Source organism: Planococcus citri, chromosome 2, assembly GCF_950023065.1.
Source record: "Planococcus citri chromosome 2, ihPlaCitr1.1, whole genome shotgun sequence".
NCBI lineage: Eukaryota > Metazoa > Arthropoda > Insecta > Hemiptera > Pseudococcidae > Planococcus > Planococcus citri.
In genome coordinates, this window is record NC_088678.1 from 14,612,682 (window position 1) to 14,638,150 (window position 25,469).

Below are 25,469 nucleotides of genomic sequence, written 5' to 3' on the forward strand. Positions count from 1 at the left end.
GCATTATCGGAAATGATCTTTTTCGGCGTGTTTCTCTCATCCTTTCTAAATTGATAAAATTATTGTTTTTATTCCACTGTAAATATTTATAAAGAAACATCTCGAATTATAATTTATTGAATTATTAATGAATTTTATTTCAGATTTGCTAATAATACAATTTTTCTCAGGGGGGGGGGGGAGGGGATGGAACAAAATTTTAATTTCAAAGAATTTTTCAAATTGACGCAAATGACTGTATCTTGCATAGAAAAACAACCACTCGTATAAGAATTTTAAAAGTTTTGAGCAATTCTAGAGCCTTGAGCACGATATTTGATTTCTATAAAACATTCCTCTAAAAAGCGCGGGAATTACTGTAGGCAGTTATTCTCGGGCTACTGAACGTTTGAGCTGATTTCCCGCCAAATTCATATCTCAGTTTTTTTTCTTTTTTTTGACTAACACTTCCTATTTTTAAAACATGGTCAAAAAATGCACTCGAGGCAATTATTGCCTGGAAATTGGCTCAAATGTGAATAAAAATATTGAGCAGGTCGAGAATAAGCCATATAACTAACTCGATTATCAGGAGACCGAATCAATGTCCACACCCTCTGGAGGAATTCAAAAATTACAGAGGAATCGAAAATTGCGCAGGAGGCTTCAGGATGGTCTGAAATGACGAAATTTGTTTTGGGAATGTTATTATCAGCTTCACGAAAAATTTTCATCATTTGTACTGAATATACAATCTACATTTTTTAAAAGAACAAAATCCGCAATTTAAGATTTTTAAAAATTCGCCAAAAATTGAGAAATCAATTCATGCACTGCAATTCCCCCCAAATGGGATGTTTCAACACTTCGCTGGTGGCTAAAATTCTGAAATTTTTGCTTTTCAGAATCTTATTTTTTGTAAAATTTTTGCTCTTGCTTAATCGTTTGGGTTTGATGAGTTATCTTTGAGTCAATGCAATTGCAATAATATTGAAGAAGCAAAAAAAAATCTTGGTTGATGGTCAAAATTCTGAAATTTTTGCTTTCAAACCATTTCTTTTGTTGTAAAATTTTCGCCCTTGCTTCATGCCCGGTAAAAATTTCAAATCCCATCCGCCCTTGTTTCACCCCCCCCCCTCCAATCCTCTCCTCGATATTTATCAATTTCTCTCGCTAATAAACAAAAAAAGTAATGAGTCAACTTTAACAATTACCTAAATGAAAATTTTGAAACTTTTGACTTCATACATTTTTAAAGAAAATTCTCTTCCTATGTACATTCGAAAAAAAAAAAAACGAATATGACTGACTTAGAATGCAGCTGACACGTGACCACCCACGACACGAGTTCATTACCTCATACTTTTCTTCATTTCCCTAGTTAGCGAACCACTTTTTTTAATACTAAAAATAAACGAATAAAAAAAATTCAATTAAACTCACCAACAAGTCAACATCCTGTTTTCTTACAAGTACGAGTAAGTAGATCCATTACTCTGTAAAAAATTTTTAAAAAAAATCATAAAATTAAAAAATAATTTCTAAACCAAACTCAGTATCTAAAAACTAATACAAAAAATAATAATTGAAACATTTCCACAACGAAAATACCCCAATGATGAAATAAAATTGTTCCGAGGTACATAGGTATTTTGAGCGAAATTCCTCATTTAGAATAATGCACAATGCCTGTATTTTCACGCTCCCTAGAGAAAAAACACAGGTACAGTACACACGACGACCTTGCCAAAATTTATTGAAACACGTCGGTCATTAGCAGACCACTTGTACCACCTTGAAAATTCCAACTACCCGATTACCTATACCTACCTAGGAGTACTTGTGTGATACAACGAAACTAAGCAAATTATTGAAAATCCAACCCACGAGACAATCATCATTATATTATAATTAATCAGCTGGCTCGTTTTATAATACACATCCATCGAGTTAAGCCGCCTATTAAAAGAATTACTTCGATGGAACCTTTATTTTTAAAACACCAACGTCACACATTTTCATAAAAAGCGCCGTCGTCGACTATTTATAGTACTTCCATTAAATTAATGACTATGTCTTTTGGCGAATCATTTCCTAGGTTTCGAGTATAAAGTATTCGCGAACAAGCGCCTCTTTGTAGTATCAAAGACATACCAGCAATTTGTGAATAATTGAATGATACCATGTGTGGATTTAGATTTTGTAAAAGAAATTTCAACTGGGCGAAATCCTCTTCGAGTTGATCGTTCGATACACATTGATTTTTATCGAGCGTATAAAATTTTAACGCTCCGGAGTCTTTATTAGTTTTTAATTGCTGAATCAAACTTTATATGGAGGCTTAAAAAGCACTTTGTTTATTTCCAGTGTCAATTTATGATCAATTTATAGCTCAGAGAACACAACTTGTACAATGTTGCAGCTGTACATAGCCAATCATCTAATGCATTTTGTAAAAGTGTATAATATACAGTTAGATGTCCTTTTAGGGCAAGGAGATGACTTTTCAATACAAACAATCGCTGAAGATGGTTCGCCAACTACGTCCATTTGTCCATTAGCAAATATTTCGAGACTTAAAAAAATTCACATAAAAGGAAAGCAAATGCAAAGCAAATTACAATTATACTAAAATGCGATTCTACATCGAATTCGCCTCCTTGCAAGTCACACATCGACCAGCATCCTTTGAGAAAAACGTCACGAAAATGTAATACCAAATAGAAAATCCTTCGAAAAACTACCTAAAGGTATTTAGTAGAAAGGTCGACGTCGTTTCCTCCTCTTCTGCCCCTTCTATCTCGAACGAATAAAATCAAACCAGCCTTCAGTTTGAAACCAACTAGAGTGTGAAATCATCGAAAGACATTTTTTACACGGATAAATTTTCTGGACAGTACACCTCGCCGATATACAAGAGGAACACTCGAAAGAAAATAACGATTTTTTTTTCACTTCTTCCACAGCAGTGTGAAGTTTGGCGCGTCAAAATACCAAAATTTGTATTCAATAAAGTCCTCTCGCATCATTATCATGTGCATAATACGTGAAACGTTCTCCATTTCTATGAAAAATAAGCACCCTCTAATGATATTTTTTATGCTGATGTACTCGCATTAAGGTGTATAATAGAACACTAAGTGAGGTTCTATTCTTCGCTTCGTAATTTATCGTCTGTGGTTGCAAAAGAAAATTTTTCAAGAAAGCGAAATTTTTCAACCAACGAGTTGCCAGTGACGACGACGTAGAATTAATTTAACTTGCGGTAACTGTACCTAACCTACCTAGCTATACAGCAAACGATTGAAAAAAGGCTTCAATTTTTTTTCATTTCTAGCTTAAAAAAGTAAATACGAATAAAATTTTTCAACCAAGTTACCGCAAAGTCTTTTTGATTAAATTGGAACTCTTCGCAGAATCGTGCATTTGGTGAAAAAGCCACATTTCAAAGAAGTAAAAAACCTATTAATTTTTTCCCCTAGCCTGGAATAAAAATCCAGTTTTTAATTATTTCTCGATATTTTTCCAACACAACAATGGTAACGGCGATCTCGATTTAATATCTATGTATCTGTTAGACCATCTTCTTCAATACTTTGGAAAACTTTATAAAACTTACGCTTCCTTTAGCACGAATCTTCAATTATGAAAATACTCAACGTGCAGAAAGCAAACAATAGAGTTGCCTCAGACATATCTGAAAATTTTAGAAAACTTTTGCCAACTATGGCGAGTCAAAAGCACAAAACATTTATATAGTTTTTATCAAACCCGATGCGAAAAAGGAGGTATAAAAAACCCACAACTTGGAGAATAAACATGCTCGTTATCGTATCGCTATAGAGATGCCTAGTTGCCTACTCAACGCCTTATCACCTACGCTATTAAATTCGTTGGCGGAAATCCTCAGCTGGGGGTGGAATGACGACGGTGGCGGAATATTTGGCAAAAACCAGCACGTGATTGGTATTCAATTCACGAAACGAAAATCGCGCATTCAGTCGGTAGCTTTTTCATTTTTTTAAATAGTCTACATGAATATTACTACGCGAGTCTTCGTATACAATAATAAATGAAAATGAAAGCTTCGTTATATAATAATAGCGTGGCGGTGACGACGATGGAGAAAATAAAATGAGGAAAAATCAATTGCGAAGGCGAAATGTTGTTTTTGATTGTTATTTTATTATAGGTTGCTGTTTATTTACCCTTGTAAAATGGTTACTTTTAAAAAATATTTTTATCAAATTAAATTTTTTATTGAGCTGAGAGTATTTTTCTTCGGTGCTCATTTAGGTAGGTGGGTACGATTATACGTATTCCTAGAGTTGTATACAAAATAGGTACACCATTAGCCCATTACCCTGTTTATGCCATGAGATGCCCCTCGTCCATATTCGTCGCGTCGGTGCATTCATGCAACCCGAATGTTAAACGTATACAAATGGCGATTAAGTTGCCTAATCGATTACCTTATATTCACGCCATGAAATATCCTAGTTGCTGGGCGAAAGTTTAGGCAACTTATTCGATGTGGACGTTGAAAGAATACGCTGCTCGTGACATTTTCGAATTTATACTAACACAAAGTATAAGTATACATATTATTGGTCGGATTAATACATAAATAATTTATCGTATTGCGAACAATAACCTCGGACATTTATATCAATTTTCATTTGGAACTTTATCGAGCTGGTTTTTTGTTATTTTATTCATTTGGTAGAAGTAAAAAAAAAAAAAAGAAAAAAGGTGAAAAAACCGAGCACGTTTCGTGTAAAAATGAGTAGTTTTTATTGATTTTGCTCTTATAAGGAAAGGTTTATCTATAATAGGATGCTTTATTGCTTTACAGGCAAAGACTTGAAAAAAGGAAGAATTTGGCTAGTTATATGTACAGTAAAAGCTCGTTATAACGCTTTTGGTTGTAACGCTGATTTCCTCTGGTCCCTAGACAACCCCATTTAAACCAATGTAAAATTAATCACGATATAACGCTCATGAGCGATTATAAATCGTGTTTTAACGCTCTAAAATTCAAGAAAAATTAAATTTTTTTTAGTAATTTTGACAACAAAAAACCACTTTTTGCGACAAAAAAGCAAAATTTTCTTAGACAGTTATTGCATAATCTTCTAAATGTAATTCTTTTTGCATGCCCAACTTGAGACCATTGCAGAATTGAAACCCAGGGCTCTATTCAGCTCAATGAACAAATCTTGAATTACTACATAAAAGAACATGAGTACCATATTTTCTTATTCCTAAACCCACATCCTCAATACTAGTCAATAAGCAATCCTTGTAAAAGATAGACATAATACTTGATAAAAGTAACTTGATATTATAAATAGGGTCACTAAAAATCCAAGATCACAAACTCAATATTCGGATTCAGTTATTCTGGCTGATCCTTTAAACGACTGAATGGAGTCTCGATGTTTAGAAAAACAAGTAGCGTGCAGTAGATCTTTGTTAACAAAGTACCCAGTTAGCATCCAGCTACAGAGGCAAGCTTGTGCGTGTAATTAAAAAATCTTACATGCATTTATCAACATTACATGCCAAGTACCAGGGACCACCGGTTATTAGCTGAGCTAACAGATCACACATGTCATCTATTAGCGGAATCAAAAAGCTAAAACTGGTTCGAGCATCTATAGAGGTCAACACTGAGGAGCTCAGGGTCTCTAAACAACCCGGCTAGATCCAAAGTGCTTGGCGACTGCTTATATGCCACTGCGATTATTCTAGGGAATCGACATTTTTTTGAGCTAACATGTATGATGTAGTAGTTTCCTGTTGCTTTCTACGCTATCTACAAAGTAGCTCATACATCGCTGGCCAGGTTTTTACAACCCTGAGTTCAGTAATCACTGCTACCTATAGGTGCTCAACCAGTTACAGCTTTTTGATACTGGCAACAGATTGCGCGCATTTCTGTTGCCTCTGCTGTTCTGGTGCTTGGAGCTTAACATGTAATAGATGTTAAATGTACTACAATGTATACATTACATGTTAACACCTGGGTCTCTAGCAGGATTTGAACCCACGACCTCTTGTTCAGAAAGCCGTGGCTCAACCCACTACGCCACCAAACTACAAATCCCTTTATGTAATTAAAATTGTTTGGTCCTGATCTTTTATATCTCATTATACATTGAAATTCCATTGGTTATTGTAATTGAAATTGAAGCATCAGATAATGTTATAACTTTCAACTGATTTTAATACGTTTTTATATAGTTTTTATATTATGTTTTTTACACTTTTTCACCCAGTTTTTGCCTAATTTTTCTGAAATTTCTAGTGATGGAATATTATCGATATTTTGGGATATCGATATCGTCAAAATGTCAAAGGTCTTATATCGATATATACTTATCGGCATTTTTTGACATTTATAAAAAGACCACAAAACAGCTGATTTTTCATGAAAAGAGAAACTAAATCAACTCTAAGGTGTTTCTATTCCTCATTCTTTGCTTTTTTAGCATCTAGATACCTATTTGGCGTTTCAAACTTTAAAGACATAATGATGAGTCATTGATGACGTAATGTCAACATTTCACTATCCTACAGATATGGCCCATGGCTACCATTAATAGCTGCAATAATCAATATTTTACCCTAGTAGAGTCTGGAAATGCTCAAAAAGAGCAAAAAACACCTCGCACAATTCATTTACAGAGTTTTTGCATAATTTTCAAAAATTTTCCAATAAGTATATTATCTGATATCACATTTTTCATATTGATAAATATTGGTACACTCACATATCGATATATATCAATAATATCCCACCACTACAAATTTCAGACTTTTTTCTCATTGACTTCATTTTTAATACTTTTTTCATAACTTTTTGGAAGTTTCAACCTATCTTCAACACTTTTTCTCGCAATTTGTGCTAAATTTCAGTTCAATCACTACATACTCGTATTTAGCATAAAATTGATCATGTAAAAATTTCTCAATTGGTTTGTGTAATAAGTTGCTTAATGTTATTAAATTGGGCTGGGACAAATGTTATAAGATTAAGCGGGTTTTACTGTATTAGTGGAAGCTCAAAAATAAATTTCCATGAGATATGTAATCAACACAATAGAGGCAACATCAACATAAAGGATGTTAGCCTAAATACCCAATTTGGCATAAGGGTACGCGTTGATTTGTATGCAATTTATACATGATACCACCTCCATACAGGTTTGGTTCTAGGGATTGAATTTGTTCATTTTCCCATGGTTAACAATGTTTAGTTAAAAAACTGAATTGCACCATTTGGGGAATCCCTGATCAGGCCCTCTTTTTTAGGCGACCTTCCAAGACAAAAATTCATGTCTGGACTGGAGCTGTGGACTAATTTAACAACTCAATTCAAATAGTAAGTAAATTTTCATCAAATTTTGAAAAAAAAAACACTTACTTCAATGAACTTGAATGAGTAAAAAAAACTAATTTTGAAATTCCAAAACTAAAATATTTGATTTGAATTGGTTTTGGTCCCAATTTTGGGTTGAGGGTAACATTAGATTTGAGTAGTATTTCAGTTTGCGTTTTGCCAAAGTACATATGATGGGTTCTGTAAGGTTTAATTATGGGTTGTAATACCTAGTTTGAATCTGGTTTCATAGTGGTTTCATGGTTGTCATGTTTTGTGAGTCTATTGATGACTGCAGAGAGAAGTGCAAAAGAACCAAAGTTCCAAATCACAGTTTTAAGGTTCTATGTATTAGCAATTCATTGGGTGATTCAAATTGCAAAAACTCTGGTGCCATGTAGTAAATGATGTAAATGTCCCACCACCTGAGTTCCTTACTCTTCCTTACACAGCCAGCTCCTCAAAAATTGTCATTTCTAATCAGATTCCTCTCAGGAAGCGAACATAAAAAAATCATTTTGATTTGATCAATATATTTTTTTAAACCCGCAATGGTGTTCAATTTTGAAAAAAGTGACAGAAATCAATTCTCACAATACCTACTGGAAAATGGGTACATATAATAGATAGAAATTTCCAAATGCCTCAGAAATCAGAATTGTAATCTTTTTTTTCAATGCATCAGAAATGACAACTTTTTTTTTGAAATTTTTGTGAAGTAGGTATACTTGAATAAGCTAAAGTAAGCTCATGCTCATGTTTATCTTTCGCTCAAAAGTCAAAATCAAAAAAAATCTGAAGCAATGATTTGTTTCTAAAAAAAGTCATAATTTCTGGTCTCAATGAAGAGGAAAAATCTTGAGAATTTGGATGAACCATTTCTACCAAATTTTACACTTTTTTGAAAACAGGCTCATGGCTCATTTATATTTTGCTACTTTTTGGGAAATTTAAGATTTTTGCAATATTGAAAGATACCTAAGGTTATGTATTAATTGATTGAAATGATTTTTTTTAAATATTAATATTCTGCCAAATAGGCAACTTTTTCATGAGAGTGGAGTTCACAAAGCTCAATTTTGCCATTTTTGATCCATCTTACAATTAATGACCAAGGTAACTCAGAATGCATCTTCTGGCCTGATGATTGCTGAGTCTGGGTCAGTCTTTTATTCTCATTCCTTTATACCTAATTGGTCCATGTGTTGAAACATCACTCCTGGAATCAGCTGTTTTGAATTTCGAGGAGCAAACCAGACTACCTAGTTGTCCAAACTTTTCCAGGACCTATTGAGCTTTCCTACTGCTGTTTTCACAGTTCTGGCTGCCAACTGTCTCTCTTCTACTTAATTTCGGTTTCTCAGCCACCCACCTCAGCTTCTGTTGGACACCATGAAGCATATAAAATGTGAAATCCTGCACTGTCTGTATTCCATCCACATCTGTGATCCCCAGCAGATTATCATTCTTAGACTAATTTTTGAGACCTGATATGGCAGTAGCTCCCTCTACTCTCATATTCAGTATAACTAGTAGATACCTAGTTGGGATACTACATACTTACAATTATTTAAAAGTTTGCAGCATTATTCTATAAGCAACGATACACTAAAATAATTCATGCGAAACACTTTTAGGTATACATACAAGTTAGCATAAGTAATATATTACATTGAGCTAACCTAGACGTTTTTTTCACTCTGTTACACAGGTTGCCATTAAAGTAATAGAAAAACGAAGACTGGATGCAGTAAATCTGCAAAAAGTTTACAGAGAAGTTGATATCATGAAGCAGTTGGATCATCCGCATATCATAAAATTATATCAAGTAAATAAACATTTGGCCATATTTATATTTTTAGTGCATTGAAATAAGAGCGAAACCGATCACTTTATTAAGATTTATGACCCTCCGAATATAACTTTTTATAGCGCAACGTGCAAAAAAATTATAAAAAAATTGTCTACTATACATGCGCTCTGTGCTTCTTTCGCCCCTACTTGTTATTCATCTACAAAACAGTTTGTATATAAACAAGGTATACAATATTATTAGACAAAAGACGCGCGCTTTTCAGGGTTTATTAAACCTTTGCTCTATACTATACTCGTACACAAAGTTGGTCGCTTAATTAAACTCAAATAAGAGAGCAAAGTTCAAAAGCCATTTTCAAATAATAACAATGACAAAAATCTTCGACTATCGAAACCAGCATGTACGTTTCTATACTTTTGTTGTTTGCTGCTGGTTCGGTCGTCGATTCAGTTCGTTTTTCGAGCACACTTATTTCACATTTCACTTGGTCTCAACAATGTCGCTGTCGTGTGCTGTAACTCGTCTCTTTTTTGACGGCAATGGCAATACACGTAGGTACGATGCGATTGTTGTACTCGTATTTTCTCCTTCTCTCCTCTCTTGCTGCTGCTCGCTCTTTTTGGCATGCAAATAACATCGTGTTAATGCCCGATTTTTTCGTTTTGTTTTTCAGGTAATGGAGTCCAATGACATGATATTTATCGTTTCTGAATATGCTAGTCAAGGAGAAATATTCGGTACGAAACCTTCACTTTGATCTATTATGTATAGGTGGTTGCGTTATTACAGAATAGGTTATATAGAGATAGGTGTACGGTATACACTGTACATACACATTGTACACTACATACGTCTGTCGTCGAAAAGCTTCATGATGGACATTTTTGTGCCAGCGTAGGCGAACGTGTAATGATAGGGTTTCTCCAAGGGTAGGAATTATTTCAAATGGTTTCTCCAAGGGTAGGAATTATTTCAAATGGAATACAATAAGATGTAGGCGTAGGTGTACAAGTGCAGGGCAGATTGGTAATGCAATATGGGTATGCAAATGATAGCTGGAATCGAACATATAGATTTTTTAAAAAGCTCGCGAACTATGTATTAAACGTATCAAGTTGATGTAGGTTTTTGACGTTGGGCATAATGAAATGTCGAGTATTTTCAGGAAGATGGATCAAGGATTTAAGTCAAGGACTTGAATATTACATTCTTCACAAAACACGATGCAAAAAATTCAACTTTTATGAAGAATTAGCAACATTTAAATAATTTTATTGGGAACATCTAATTAAAAAAGTTGAAAAAAAGAGGAATTAGGTACCTAATTCATTCTTCACTAATTTGATGGATGAATGATAGAAAAATGATGAATGCAATTCAGGGTGTTTTTCGATCATTAATCCTTAACAAAGGGAAGTACCCCAATCGGCACGACGATCTTTGAACCAGAACCAGACAAATGGGAATTGGTAAAGGACCTCAAAATGCACAAGCAGCCAAAATTTCAGAAGCTGAAATTCAATTTTTAAAATTTTTGACGAATTTTTGAAAATTCAAAGTACTCTAGGTATCAAAAATAAGAAAAATTAAAATCTTACCAAATTGACCTGGAAAGCTGAAAATTGGTTCTTACCAAAATGGCCGCCATTTTTTGAGTATGGACACTTTTTTTCTTAGTACGAGAGCTAGAAATATTCCTTAGGACTCTCCCTTTAAGAAAAAAGTTGTCCCCGGGATCGTCGGGGAGGGGGGGTGCAATAGATCCTTAAGCGAAGTCCCCGACTATGTTGTTCAACATTCAGAATATTTCAAGTGCAAAGTGTTCTATTACATAATAGGTATCTACTAAATTATACCGAGTCCGGAATTTGGCTCAATTTTTTTGAGTTTACTCTTTTTAATCACCTGCTTCCCCCTCCTCAACACATCACGCTGAAGCGCCTACGTTTTCAAAACTCGTGGGCCCTCTCCCCCCTCCCCTTCACTCCTTTTAAATGGGTGAAGGGAAAGGGAGGTATCGAAGCGGACCCAAAAATTTATAAATCGAGCAGAGGGGAATCGATAGAGGAACCAAAATGTCCACCCAAAAGTCAAAATTTCAGGTGCTGAAATTGGTTTTTCAATTTTTGGTAAATTTTTGAAAATTCAAATTTGGATCGACAAATGGGAAAAAATCAAAATCTTACCAAATTGGTCTAAAACGCTGAAATTTGATTTGTAGCCTATTTTTGACCTCCCAAGTTGATTGGCAATGGTTTCGAATCGTTCTGGAGCCTCCAGCGGATTTTTGGATTCTCCAGTTTTTGAAAAAACGCTGTAAATATGATGAAAATGAAATCCAGCTCTCATAAACTTGGAATTAGTATGTTTCTTTGAGACTCATTCAATCGATTTAGGCAGGCACCTATTTTCAAAATATTTTTGTACTGGTTCAAATCTGAAATTTTCTCCAGTGATTAAGTGGAATTTTTGAAGAAAAAAAAATGAAAACATCAAAATCCACTGGAAACTTCAGAATGTTTCAAAACCAACAACAAGTGACTCGAGAGGTAGGGTACAAACCAAATTTCAGCTTCCTTTCTGAAAGCGTTTGAGAACGATATATTTTTTTCAAAAATGATCACTGGAAAATTTGAACAGGCACAAAAAGATTTCAAAAATAAGCTCTTAAATCGATCGAAAGAGCCATAAAGATGGTAAAAATCCAAGGAAATGGACATTTAATCTCATTTTCACATTTTTTATTCGAAAACTGGCGAATCCAAAAACCTGCTGGAGGCTCCAGATCGATTTGAAACCATCACAATCAATTTGGGAGGTCAAAAACAGGCTACAAACCAAATTTCAGCGTTTTAGATCAATTTGGTGAGATTTTGATTTTTTCACATTTTTTGATCCAAATTTGAATTTTCAAAAATTTACCAAAAATTGAAAAACCAATTTCAGCATCTGAAATTATGACTTTTGGGCGGACATTTGGTTCCTCTATCGATTCCCCTCTGCTCGATTCATAAATTTTTGGGACCGTTTCGATACCTCCCTTCACCCATTTAAAAGGAACGAAGGTGGAGGGGGGGTGCTTCAGCGTGATGTGTTGAGGAGGGGGAAGGAGGTGATTAAAAAGAGTCAAGTCAGAAAAATTGAGCCAAATTCCAGACTCAGTATCCTTAATTTAGTACCTATTAAGTAATAGAACATTTTACACTTGAATTTTTTTGAATGTCAAAATTACAAGTGCTAAAGTGCGTTTTTCGATTTTTGGTGAATTTTTGAAAATCAAATTTTAGGGCAAAAATGAGGGAAAAATCAAAATTTTACCAAATTGACCTAGAAAGCTGAAATTTGAGATATACCCTATTTTCGATATGCCAAATTGATTGGAAACTGTTTCAAACCGTTTTGAGCAGTTCTGGAGCCTCCAGCAGATTTTTGGAACTCGAAATTCCCACAAAATTTCATCGAAATGGAGCTGGAAAGCTTAATTTTAGGCTGCAAACTAATTTCAATACGCTACGAAGTCAACTGCAGGAGGGTTTCAAGTCGTTTCGGAGCGTCCAGCGATTTTTTGAAAATTACTGGAGCCTCCAGCAGATTTTTGAAACTTTTAATTTTCACAAAATTTCATCAAATGGAGATGTAAAGCTGAAATTTACTCTACACTCCAATTTCAACACTCTCTGAAGACGAATTCAGGTGGGTTCAAGTCATTTTGATGCCTCCAGTAGATTTTTGAAACTTTGAAATTCTCGCAACATTTTACCAAATTGAGTTGGCAAGCTGAAATTTACTTCGCAAACTAATTTCAATACGATATGAAGTCGACTGCATGGTGGTTTCAAATGGTTCTGAAGCTTCCAGCCACTTTTCGGAAATTTCAATTTTCCAAAAAAAACGCCATACGACCTTTCAAAAAGTCGCTGGAGGCTCCAAAACGACTTGAAATTCACCAGTAGTCGACTTTGTAGCATATTATTGAAATTAGTTTGCAGAATAAATTTCAGCTTTCCAACTCCATTTGACGAAATTTTGGGGAAATTTCAAGTTTCAAAAATCTACTTAAGGCTCCAGTAACTTTCAAAAAATCGCTGGAAGCTCCAAAACGACTTGAAATTCCCCTGTAGTTGACTTCGTAGCGTATTGAAACTAGTTTGCAGAGTAAATTTCGGCTATCCAACTCAATTTGATGAAATTTTGGGGAATTTCGAGTTTCAAAAATCTGCTGGAGGCTCCAGAACTGCTCAAAACGGTTTGAAACAGTTTCCAATCAATTTGGCATGTCGAAAATAGGAGAAATGAGAAATTGGGAGACTCTACTTCATTTTCGGTTTGAATTGATCCAGAATGATCTCGATGGTTTCTTAATTTTTCAATTTAATCAATTTTCATACAATAATATTCAAGTTCTCAGATAACTACTTTCAGAAAATTGAGTCGAAAAACTTTTTATTAACAATTTTGATTTCATTATTTTAAATTTTTAACCTCATTTTTATGTTAAAAAAATTGAATAAGTAGGTAGACTTTAATTTTTTGTTGCCTTCATTTCAGTATTTCATTTTGGACTCTCATTCCATTTCTATAATGAGACCTTTACCAAAAGTCTGAAAAATAGGTATCTCGATACAGAATACTATAAGCCACGTAATGTTCGAAAACCCTCGCTCATCTCTTGAGCTTCCTGAATACCAAAATTCAGCAATATCATTCCTCACTTCTACATGTACTTATACCTAATGTCTCCGTTCAGAATCCCAAACCCTCCGTACCTACTTTAGAAACCTCACCCATAAAGGTAATTTAGAGTCAGCTCATCGACTATAGAAAAAGTTTAAAGAATTCATCACGTCGTCGTACTCTTTCAATACGTCGAATCGTAAACGAACAAAGAGAAAATTCGAATACGAATACATCTCGAAAAAAAAGAAAAAAAACGACACCATTGAAAGCAGCTCGTTAACGTAAATGTATCCACCTCGTTCTTCTTACGAAAGAATTTTATTAAAACAAATTTACGCGAACGGTTGCCAAAAAAGAATCACGTGTAGGTACAAGATCATGGCCGCAGCATAGAAAAACGTGTATGTACGTTATCATTGAGCTGCAAATAAAACAATCAACGTGTTGTAGCGATGAGAGGCGCCTTTATATACATATAACTTCAAGTTATACACAATGTTTCCATTTCCACGTATTATCGATATAAGAAAAACAACACGAATCTAAAATCTTAAAAAGCTCGCAACGATAAATTTTCATTCGAAAATTAAGTATATTTATTATAACGAATATTATGGTCGATTATTAATTCTATTCGCATCTTCACAATATCTCGGCAGTCGGCATCGTCTACGTCATCATAACGACTCCGGAACGTATAATTTTTCAATTTTATTGCTTAAATAATTTCACTCTCTAGCTTATGTAGTTATACTTTTAGTTTAGCGAAATTTTCAACGGTTTAGATTAAATTCACGCCGTACTAACAAACTGTTTTATGTACGCAGATTACATCGCCAAGCATGGTAAAATGTCAGAGAGCGCTGCTAGGCGTAAATTTTGGCAAATTTTATCCGCCATTGAATACTGCCATAATCGAAGAATCGTACACAGAGACTTAAAGGCTGAAAATTTACTATTGGATAGCAATATGAATATAAAAATAGCCGATTTCGGTTTTAGTAATTATTATAATCCCAACGAATTCCTATCAACGTGGTGTGGTTCACCTCCTTACGCAGCTCCTGAAGTGTTCGAAGGAAAGAAATACGTCGGACCGGAGATAGATATTTGGGTAAGCGAAATACGAGAATATGTTCTTGGTTAATTTTACTAGCATGTCTGATGGTTTGGTTTGGTTCCCTTTATCCCTGGGTAGGTACACGTAAGTCCGACAGCTAATTTAATCCTCAGCGTACGGTATATAAATGCTTTTACGTAAGAATTAAAGCAGCTACTGCTCAAAAAGTCTACCACACGTACACGGAACTTTACTTATTAAACCGTTAAATCCGTCAAAAACGTAGCCATTTTAATGGCACATAAACGAGAGTAAATTTAATTAGGTAACTAGTTTTCAACGTAATTAACAAACCAAACGTAGTCCAATTATTTCAAATGATGCTGAGAAACAGACTATAGTCTATATTATTCTATGAACCAAAAAGTGTTCAAAAAAAATTTTCGGTCTGGGGACCGAAAAGTTTTATATTTTATGGGTAATCACGACCGTCCTCGTTCCAAAAATGCAATGTTCCCAACCCTAAGTCAGTGGGCTCACCTCTTGGGGGGCTCCCGAAAGTCGCCATTAAATACTTTTCGGGACCTATGGGAACATTTTATTTTTAAAAAGGGCATATACCACTGATTTTTAAAAAAAATGTTCCCACCCCTCCGACCATGTGATGAGGTACCACTCCCTTAGAGGGGGTGTGAAAGCCCGTCTTGTGGTGGGTATTTTCGCAATTTTTGGGTGAAATCTATACTGCCGTATTGTTAAAGTTGAAAAATAATCAATACCCCCTCCCACCATCACCCCTAAAAAGCACGCACCCCACTCAACATTTAAAATGCGTATATTTCCTGATGTAATGCAGTTATTTGAGTTGAAAATTTTTTTTGTTAGGTTACAATTAATGCTTAGAATTTGAGAAATATTTGTTCCACTAACCCTCACCTCCCACCCATGCCTCATCTTCTTACACAGATAATTGAGATCACATAACTTTGGCTGTAGTGCAGTTATTTTCGCGCGGTTTTCGCTGTTAACCTATAAGTTAAACTTGTAATGTAAATAAGGAAACACTTACATCATCCTTTCTACTCCATTACTTTGTGGAGGGAGAAATATTCGGAAAAACCCAAAAACTACCATAAAATAAAAAATTAAATTTTTCATTTTGAAGTTTTTGATTTTTCACCAAGAATTCAAAAATGGAAATTTTTGAATCTTGATTTCTTTGAAGATGAGAAAATATAGACTAATTTAAATCCTCTTTGGCCATCTGGATATCGGATTCATGCACTCTCGTTCTGTTGGAAAAATAGTGATGGAAATATTGGTGATGTCAAAATGATATCTCTCGCGATTCTATAACTAACTCATCGAGATCTCAGGATCGGACGAATCGCGGATGTAAAATGGGTTCCCTCCCCAATATTCACATAATTTATAATACGTGGGGTTGAAGTTGGATTAATTGAAGCTTGAGCTAAGATATGATTGAACTTTCGACGGAATGATATATTTATGGTAAAGTTGGAAATATTCATTGAATTCTCAAAGTCACGAAAGTTGAATAAAAGTCCGAGACAAATTCACATTTAGGACATTTATTCTTATACTTAAGGGATAAAACAAAGACAAATAAAAAGGATCGCAACTCTGGGGAATTTTGGGAATACTTAAACTAGGAGCAACAAAAAGGAAAATAAATATTAAAAAAAGAAAAAAGAAAGGAAGACACCCTAAGCGATGTGTCTGTACTTAAACCTAAAATGCACGTCCTGAGCGATACGTCATTTTCAAACAAAAAAGAAAATAAAAAAAGACAATGTGAGCCAAGGTCTTGAAACTTAAATCTAAAGTTGGAATGTGAACCAAGGCGACTTATTATTAAAACCTATCTCTGTGCATTTCAAAGAGTGATCCGAGACAGCTGAAGGTTCACTAATTGGCCCATAGGGACTTAACTTGAGAAACGATGTCATCGCAGATGATGTCAAAGTCCGAGGCTGCAGAGGCCAAAATTCATCAAAGTCCAATAAATCACAAACTGAAGGAAGCTAAAGCTGGAAACAGTAGGAACCACAGTTGGAAATATTGAGCTAAAGATGGATTTATTGGTCTCTTCTAAGTAAAGTTGGAACTATACTTGGCGGCGTCGATGTCTGCAGTCCTACCTAAATTGTCTCAGATCAGAGCTTTTATAACTGCGCTTTTTACGAGAAATCAAGCGGGGGAACGTATGCAGTCAGTGGCGCACGCACTCAACGCTTCTAGCGGCGCTATCTTTCGCGGCTGGCGTTAGAATTACGTCATGTTCGATTATACTCGGCGATATTTGTGTTGAACTGGTTTTCTATTGGTTGTTATCGCGAGAGTGGTGGACAGCTTGGCACCACCATCTAAAAAACGATGATGTAATCGAGTATAATCGGCTATGTTTGATAATTTCTTGATTATAATTTGACGTAAGCGCCACCACCACTGAGTAGGAAGTTTGAATTGTCGTGGCTTGGTCACTGACGTCATAATTGGTCACTAAAATGATCGAAAATCTGTCGCTTAGGGGATAGAAAAATATTCTGCTGCTATGCCAAATGAGAATTTTCCTCCCAATTAGGAGACAGGAAAATTTTCTCCCATTAAGGTGACTGAACTTTTCGTATGTAAATTTCTCCCAGTGTAGGTGACAGATAAAAATATTTTTCTCCCACATAAGTGGGAGAACTGCGTGTAATTTTCTCCCACTGCAACTTCCAAATTACCTATTTTTGGTCATCTTTTTAGCAGTTTTACCTTTTTTTTTTTGAAATTTTTTGTATTGTACTTCAGATACGTATAAAGTTCATTATTCGAAAAATAAAACGACATCATTTTATATGCAAAAATTTAATTTTGCCGGATTCGAAATTTTTAAAATTTCAACAATTTTGTGCTTTCAAACACTTCAATTCGAGAACAGAAAAGCTAATTATCCCGAGCGAAACGAGAAACGAAGGCAAACGCTCCAGAAAATTGGTAATTTAGAAGATTGATTAGCATCAATAAGAATAAAATAAATTAATTTTATGGGCCTTGAGCCTTGACATTCTTCCAATTTGCAGCTGGCATTTGATAAAAATTTCAATTTCTGAAAAGAAAAACAAATCACTTCACATTTTTGAAAATTGAATGAGATTCTCAAGTACATATAATGGTTTGAAAACAATAGGAAAAGGTGTGCGAAATGTAGAGAGTATGCTGAAGATCCAAAAGTTTTCTTTAAAAAATTATAAAATAATGCTTATCCGAATTTTAAACGTATGAAAACCAATTAAATCAAGTCCAAAACGATGCCTTTTTTTTTTTTTTTTTTAATTTATAAATTCAAAAGCTTTTGCACTCGCATTCATTTCTTTATTCCAAAACTGAAATATTTTGAAAATTATTTTTCAAATTTTTAGAATGTTAAAACCAGAAAAATTATTTTTTTACGTTTGAAAAGATACCTATAGGTTTATTATTTAGTTCTTGAATTATGAATTTTTGAAAGCTTCTGCCCTTGTTTTGCTCTAAAGCCAACGTTTCTTCAATATTCTGAAATTGACATTTTTAAATCAGGGAACAAGACGGAAAAAAATGATTTTTTAATCCTAAAATTATAAATTTTTGATAGATTTTGCCTTCGCTTCGCTTGGGCAAATCGTTTTTAGCTTCAAAATTTAGCATCTTTAGGAAATTAACCATTAAATTTGAAAAATTTTAAAGCCAATAGAATCAACTTACATGCCTACTTATTATTTACATTAAAAGTAATGCTAAGTAGGTATTCAATTTTCTGAATTATAAATTTTCAAAATTTTTCAGAATTGGAGGGGGGCTAGAGAGGCACTAGAGGGTCGAAATCAAAAAATAATCGCATTTTTGAACTCGGCACCCTCGAAAACCTCATAAAGGATACGTCACACGATATTTTTAATCTTTTGGTATTTTGACCATGACTAAGGGCACTGGTGGGGGATTCAAGGGGTCTGGATCAAAAAAATAACCCAAAATTCGAACTCAGCGTCCTCGAGTCAGTAACAATCAATATGTCACTTGACGTTTATTTTTTTTGAACTTTGGCCAAAATGGGAGGGGAGGGGGTGCCCATTGGGGGTGTTGAGATTCCATTTTCACTACTAATTCGTTGAAAAAAATCTTCACAGTCATTTTTTAAAAATTATGTGGAATATTTGGTTTCTTTCAACTTTTGAGCTTATCATGAAAAGTTGAGCTTTCAGCCTAAAAGTTTGAATTTGAGCTTTTGAAAGTCTTAAGAATGAACTTTTGAACAGAAAGCTCAATTTTTCATGACTAGTAGGGGTAATAAATGAGGTAGAAGAAACATTTTTTAAAATAATTTCTCTCAAATTTGAGCTCATTGTGAAAAGTTGAACTTTTTGGCTGAAAGTTTGAATTCGAGCTTTTGAAAGTCTCAAAAATGAACTTTCAAGCAGAAAGCTCAATTTTTCATAATAAACAGGAGCGAAGAAAATTGCGAAAATACCCACCACAAGACGGGCTTTCACATCCCCTCTAAGGGGGGTGGTACCTCATCCCATGGTCGGAGAGGTGGGAACATTTTTTTTTTAAATCAGTGGTATAATATGCCCTTTTCAAAAATATAATGTTCCCATAGTCCCCGAAAAGTATTTACTGGCGACTTTCGAGAGCCCCCCAAGGGGTGAGCTCACTGACTTAGGGTTGGGAACATTGCATTTTTGGAACGAGGGCGGTCGTGATTACCCATAAAATACAAAAATTTTCAGTCCCCAGACCGAAAATTTTTTTTGAACACTTTTTAGTTCATAGAATATAGACTATAACTTATATTACTTAATGTAAATTCCTTTTTTTTTTTTTTTAATAGAGTCTCGGTGTCGTATTATACGTATTAGTATGTGGAGCTTTACCTTTCGATGGACCAACACTACATGTTCTAAGGGATAGAGTATTATCCGGCAGATTCCGTATACCGTATTTCATGAGTACTGGTAAGTTACTGTAGTTGTTGTATTTTCTTCCGAGTATGAGATTTTCCCAACTGAAACAAAATTTAGCAACATGGTTATAAGTTATTCGTCGAAGAAATGGGTAAAAGTTCAACATTCTCAAGTTAGGTATACGCAGAAGAGTTAAAGTAACGTTCGTTCTCGATCGTATCGTATCATTGAGAAAACCATGAAATATGTCGTATCAGTAAAATAAATTATCTTCCAGAAAAGCGATTACTATGCAGCTTTTGTTACTATCTATACCTACGTGTACCGGCAAAATATTCGATTCGACGAAGCGAATTTATGCACTCTAACCACAAACCGAGAGTTAATTTAATCGCGCCTCATCGTAGGTACGACGACGAATATGTGAACGGTTGATGTTGATGAAAATCGTTAGTTGGAAATAGATACCCATGTGAGCTAGGTCACTACAGTACATTCGATGATATATCAAAAGGAAAAGATAATTAGTGAAGTAGAACAATGGTAGATAATAGTTACACACTGATGTTTTCAATTTCTGACGCACGAAATACGAAATATGTGACGCAAATACTACCATATACTACATTATAACGTATCATCCCTTTTAAATCGAACCAGCAACGCATAAAGTCCAACCTTTTTCTTTAATTTTATCGTCGGCTTTTTCCCATATTTGATTTTGCGGGGCGTTGGTTCATGGTTGCTTTTGCCTTGCCACGTCTTCTTCGTATACTTATTCGTAGTATTATCCCTTTCGTAATTACGATAACAGATTTCATCGCCGGAGTAATAATCTGCTCTGCTGGGCGAAACGCGATCCGTTGACGTAATCATTGCCTACGTTTTTGAATTCATTTCAACCGAAATTTATTTCTTTTTTTTTCGTTGCTAGTCGAGCGAAGGAATTGCTTGGGGAATATTTCGACGTTGTGTTCTGCACACTTCGGTTCTGGATGCTGGTTTCCTCGATTTAGAAAGCTCTGATTGTTTGAATGTAGATACTTATTACTTACTTACTACATAGTTTGGTGGTTCTTGATAAGAAATACTCACTCGTCAAATAAAGTGTTTGGATTTGATTATTCTTTTCAAGATGATCGAAATTCAATTGCTTTGTCAAAGTGTGTTATGATTCTGATTCTACGAAATGGGTGGGACGTTAACATTGATGTGTTCTGAAAAGTCATATAACTAGATAAGTATTCTTAATTACAAGAATTAGGTTGGAAACTAGAGGTATTATCTATTTGAAAGTTACTGCAAGATTGAAAGTTCGTCATCGTATTTACTCAGACATTGTACTTACTTCAAATACTCTTCTCTGCCATTGAATTGAACTGGACGTATCCTATGGAAGCACGATTATTCAAACGTTGAAATAAAGCTTTTTAAAGATGAATGATAAACGCTTTTGAAGCTTTCTTCCTTCTTTTCAAATTTAAAACCGGACAAGGAAAATAATTTTGATTGTTTTCTGAGCTTTTTCGCTTTGTTTATGTTTGATATCAGACCTTATAATTTTGTCAGCTCGCAGGTGGATGGGGTGCAAATTGCACGTGTTCGTACGAGTTCGGTTCATGGTTGGACGTAGGACAAATTATTGGACATGTTTGTTTGATTGTATTTCAATTTTTTCTTTTTATCTTGATAGGTAGAAGAGTCATTTTTGAATTGAAGCTTAATTAAGGTGATTTGGCAAAGGTGCTGTGATCCTCCTAGAGTAGACATTTGACGAGTCCCTATAATTGTACATTTATGTTTTGAGTTTTTGACTTTTGAAGTTTTGAATTTGATTTGAAAATTTAACATTTTTTGGAAAATAAAATTAAAGATTTGAACTCTGAAGCAACACAAAGTGTCTTTATTCTAATAATTAGTTTCACTGCTGGCCCGAGGTCAGCGAGAGCGAAATTTTTCTAAAAAATAACATGTAGTTAGCTGTTTTTGCGCTGTAAGAGACAGGATTGATTGGGAGGGGGGGAGATTTTCCGCTTCACCCCCAAAAATCAATTTGACGAGTTACTCGTCAAAAATTCAGGTTCACAGCACCCCGGGTCGTTTGGTTCTGTGGTTATTACAGTTTTTCAGCCATATTTTCACATTATTATTGGTTTTTCCTTTTTTGTTTTTTTTTTTTTTTGGTTAGGCAAGTGTAGGATGCTTACTTTTAGTCGGGGGCCCGCATAAGGATCACTTGCACCCCCCTGCCGATTCTTCGGGACAACTTTCTTCTTGAAGGGGGAGTCCTAAGGAACATTTCTAGCCCTTGTCCCCCCAAAAAAAGGTGGCCCTACTTACAAAATGGCGGCCATTTTGATTGGCAGATCAGCCGAAATCGCATAGGACTAGCATGACATTTTTAAAACCGTACACAGGTCGATCGAAAGAGCAGACAGAAATTCATCACCTGTCAAAATTTCAAGTGCTCAAATGCGTTTTTCGATTTTTGGTGAATTTTTGAAAATCAAATTTAGGCCAAAATTGAGGGAAAAAATCAAAATTTTACCAAATTGACCAAGAAAGCTGAAATTTGGGATATACCCTATTTTCGATATGCCAAATCGATTGGAAACTGTTTCAAACCGTTTTGACCAGTTCTGGAGCCTCCAGTAGATTTTTGAAACTCGAAATTCTCACAAAATTTCATCAAAGCCGAAATTAGTTCTGCAAACTAATTTCAATACGCTACGAAGTCAACTTCAGGAGGATTTCAAGTCGTTTTGGAGCATCCAGCGATTTTTTGAAAATTACTGGAGCCTCCAGTAGATTTTTAGAAACTCGAAATTCCCACAAAATTTTTATCAAATGGAGTTGGAAAGCCGAAATTAATTCTGCAAACTAATTTCCATACGCTGTGGAGTCGACTGCAGGTAAATTTCAAGTCATTTTGGAGCCTCCAGCGATTTTTTGAAAATTACGGGAGCCTCCAGTAGATTTTTAGAAACTCGAAATTCCCACAAAATTGTCGTCAAATGGAATTGAAAAGTCGAAATTATTTCTGCAAACTTATTTCAATGCGCTGCGAAGTCAACTGCAGGTAAATTTCCAGTCATTTTGGAGCCTCCAGCGATTTTTTGAAAATTACATGAGCCTCCAGTAGATTTTTGAAACTCGAAATTTTCCCAAGATTTCATCAAATGAGGTTAGAAATCCGAAATTTACTCTGCAGACTAATGGTGGTTTCAAGTGGTTTTGAAGCTTCCAGCTACTTTTTGGAAATTTCAATTCTCCTAAAAAACCCCATGAAACCTTTCAAAAAGTCACTGGAGGCTCCAAAATTACTTGAACTCACCTGAAGTGGAGTGCATAGTTAATTTCAGCTTTCCATCTCCATTTTGATGACATTTTGGTGAAATTTCAATTTTTAAAAATTTACTGGAGGCTCCAAAACGACTTGAAATTTACCTGCAGTCGACTTCGTAGCGTATTAAAATTAGTTTGCAGAATTAATTTAGGTTTTGTGAGAAATTCGAGTTTCAAAAGTCTGCTGGAGGCTCCAGAACTGGTCAAAACGGTTTGAAACAGTTTCCAATCGATTTGGCAGGTCGAAAATAGGGTATATTCCAAATTTCAGCATTCTAGGTCAATTTGGTAAAATTTTGATTTTTTTCTCACATTTTTGATTTTGGCCAAAATTTGATTTTTGAAAATTCACCAAAAATCGAAAAAGGCACTTTAGCACTTGAAATTTTAACAGGTGATGAATTTTTGCCTGCTCTTGGGCACAAGTAAGCTTTCAGGCGATTTAAAAATTGTAAGTGGCCCAATTGCATTTTCTGACCATTTTTGGGGAATTTTTTTGTTGAAAATTTTGGTTTTAAAAGACACCTTATGGGCCTTATTATTAGTTTTTCTAACTTAAAACATCTAATAAGGGAACATCTTGAAATCTCACCCTCCAATTTGAACGGGACCGCGATTTTTGGAAAGAGCATAGTCTAAAACCCCCAAAACCAAATTTTCAGTTGCCCAAGTTCCTGTTTCGATTTTTGGCGAATTTTCGAAAATTCAAAATTGACTGTTTTTGGCGATTTATGTTTTTTTTTTGAAAGTACAAACTTGATCAGTAAAAATGGTCAAAATAAGTCCCAAGACTAATATTAATTAGGTACCCAAATCCAAATTTTACCATTTCTAGCCATTCTGGAGCCTCCAGCGCGATTTTTCAATTTCTCCAGAATTTTGAATTTGCTCCAGAAGGCGTGAATATGAAGTTGTGCAGCTAAAAATCGAGTTGTACATTACACTCGACCTGTTAACCGAGTTTATCTAGATTTGAGCCGATTTCGGGAGTGACATTGACACCTCAAGAGTGGTTTTTTGACCAGCTTTTTTCAAAATTTAAAAATCCAAAAAATCCAAAGATAACAGTTTTTATGTGGAAATTTTTGAAATTTGTGCGAATCGCCGTATTTCTTCAAGAACTAACCCCCGGAACGCAAATTCTGCCATTTCCAGCCGTTTTGGAGCGAGAGTGACACCTCAAAAAACCACTCTTGAGGTGTCACTCTCAAAATCGGCTCAAATGTGGATAAACTCGTTAAACAGGTCGAGTATAATATACCTACTACTCGATTTTTAGCTGCCCAACTGCATTATTCACGCCTTCTGGAGCAAATTCAAAATCCTGGAGAAATTGAAAAATCGCGCTGGAGGCTCCAGAATTGCTGAAAATGGTAAAATTTGGATTAGGGTAATTATTATTAGTTTTGGGACTTATTTTGACCATTTTTACTGATCAAGTACGTTCTTTTTAAAAAAAAGCATAAATCGCCAAAAACAGTCAATTTTGAATTTTCAAAAATTCGCCAAAAATTGAAAAATGAATTTGGGCAGCTGAAAATTTGGTTTTGGCGGTTTTAGACTATGCTCTTTCCAAAAATTGCGGTCCCGTTCAAATAGGAGTGTGACACCTCAACAGGTTCCCTTGTAAGTACTTACATCCTGGGAATTATTATTTTACTGTTTTAGGCACATTTTATTCTTACTCGTAATTTGTGAAATAGTCCAATAGACCGAAATTTTTTATTGACCTGTGGAACCCATAGTTTTGAGATTGGGCAGTTATAAATTTCGTTGTAGACTACTTTAGGGGTCCTCTTCGTCCTCTTCTAGGGATCTTAAAATTTTGTCATGGGGGGGGGGGGTTTGAATCCAAAGGACCAACTTCCACTGGCTATAATCTCAAAATCACAACAAAATACCGATTCGTTTCGCCCTACTTACCTAGATACCTATGCTCTTTGAATTGTTTAATTTTTCTAAATAGGTATACATATAACTTTAGATGTTATTACTATGGCAATCTAATCAAAAAATTGTTTTATATGATTTTCAGGTTGTGAATCTCTAATAAGAAAAATGTTAGTGCTAGAGCCGCAGAAAAGGTACACGATAGAACAAATTAAAAGACATTCTTGGATGGTAGAAGAAGCTCCCAGATTACTTCCCAGTACCGGAGGAGGCGATGGTAAATCTGAACCAAATGAACAAATTCTATTACTAATGCAAAACTTGGGAATCGACTCAGGGAACACCAGAGAAGTACGTTCAATACACATT

General features: G+C 34.9%; 1 protein-coding gene and 1 long non-coding RNA gene across 2 annotated transcripts in view; one reads left to right on the forward strand and one right to left on the reverse strand.

Annotated features, from left to right (window-relative positions):
- Positions 1 to 25,469, forward strand: part of LOC135834775 (5'-AMP-activated serine/threonine-protein kinase catalytic subunit alpha-like) — a 66,998-nt gene that overhangs the window by 34,161 nt on the left and 7,368 nt on the right. Inside the window, exons 3-7 of the mRNA XM_065348747.1 lie at positions 9,075 to 9,191; positions 9,853 to 9,916; positions 14,684 to 14,970; positions 19,793 to 19,916; positions 25,246 to 25,451. Of these exons, the coding sequence (XP_065204819.1) occupies positions 9,075 to 9,191; positions 9,853 to 9,916; positions 14,684 to 14,970; positions 19,793 to 19,916; positions 25,246 to 25,451 (798 nt within the window). The remainder of the gene's footprint in view (positions 1 to 9,074; positions 9,192 to 9,852; positions 9,917 to 14,683; positions 14,971 to 19,792; positions 19,917 to 25,245; positions 25,452 to 25,469) is intronic.
- LOC135834778 (uncharacterized) lies at positions 19,878 to 21,427 on the reverse strand. The gene is made up of 3 exons (XR_010556755.1): positions 21,214 to 21,427; positions 20,961 to 21,082; positions 19,878 to 19,966 (listed from the first exon to the last, which is right to left on the reverse strand). It is a non-coding gene; the product is annotated as an uncharacterized LOC135834778 (long non-coding RNA).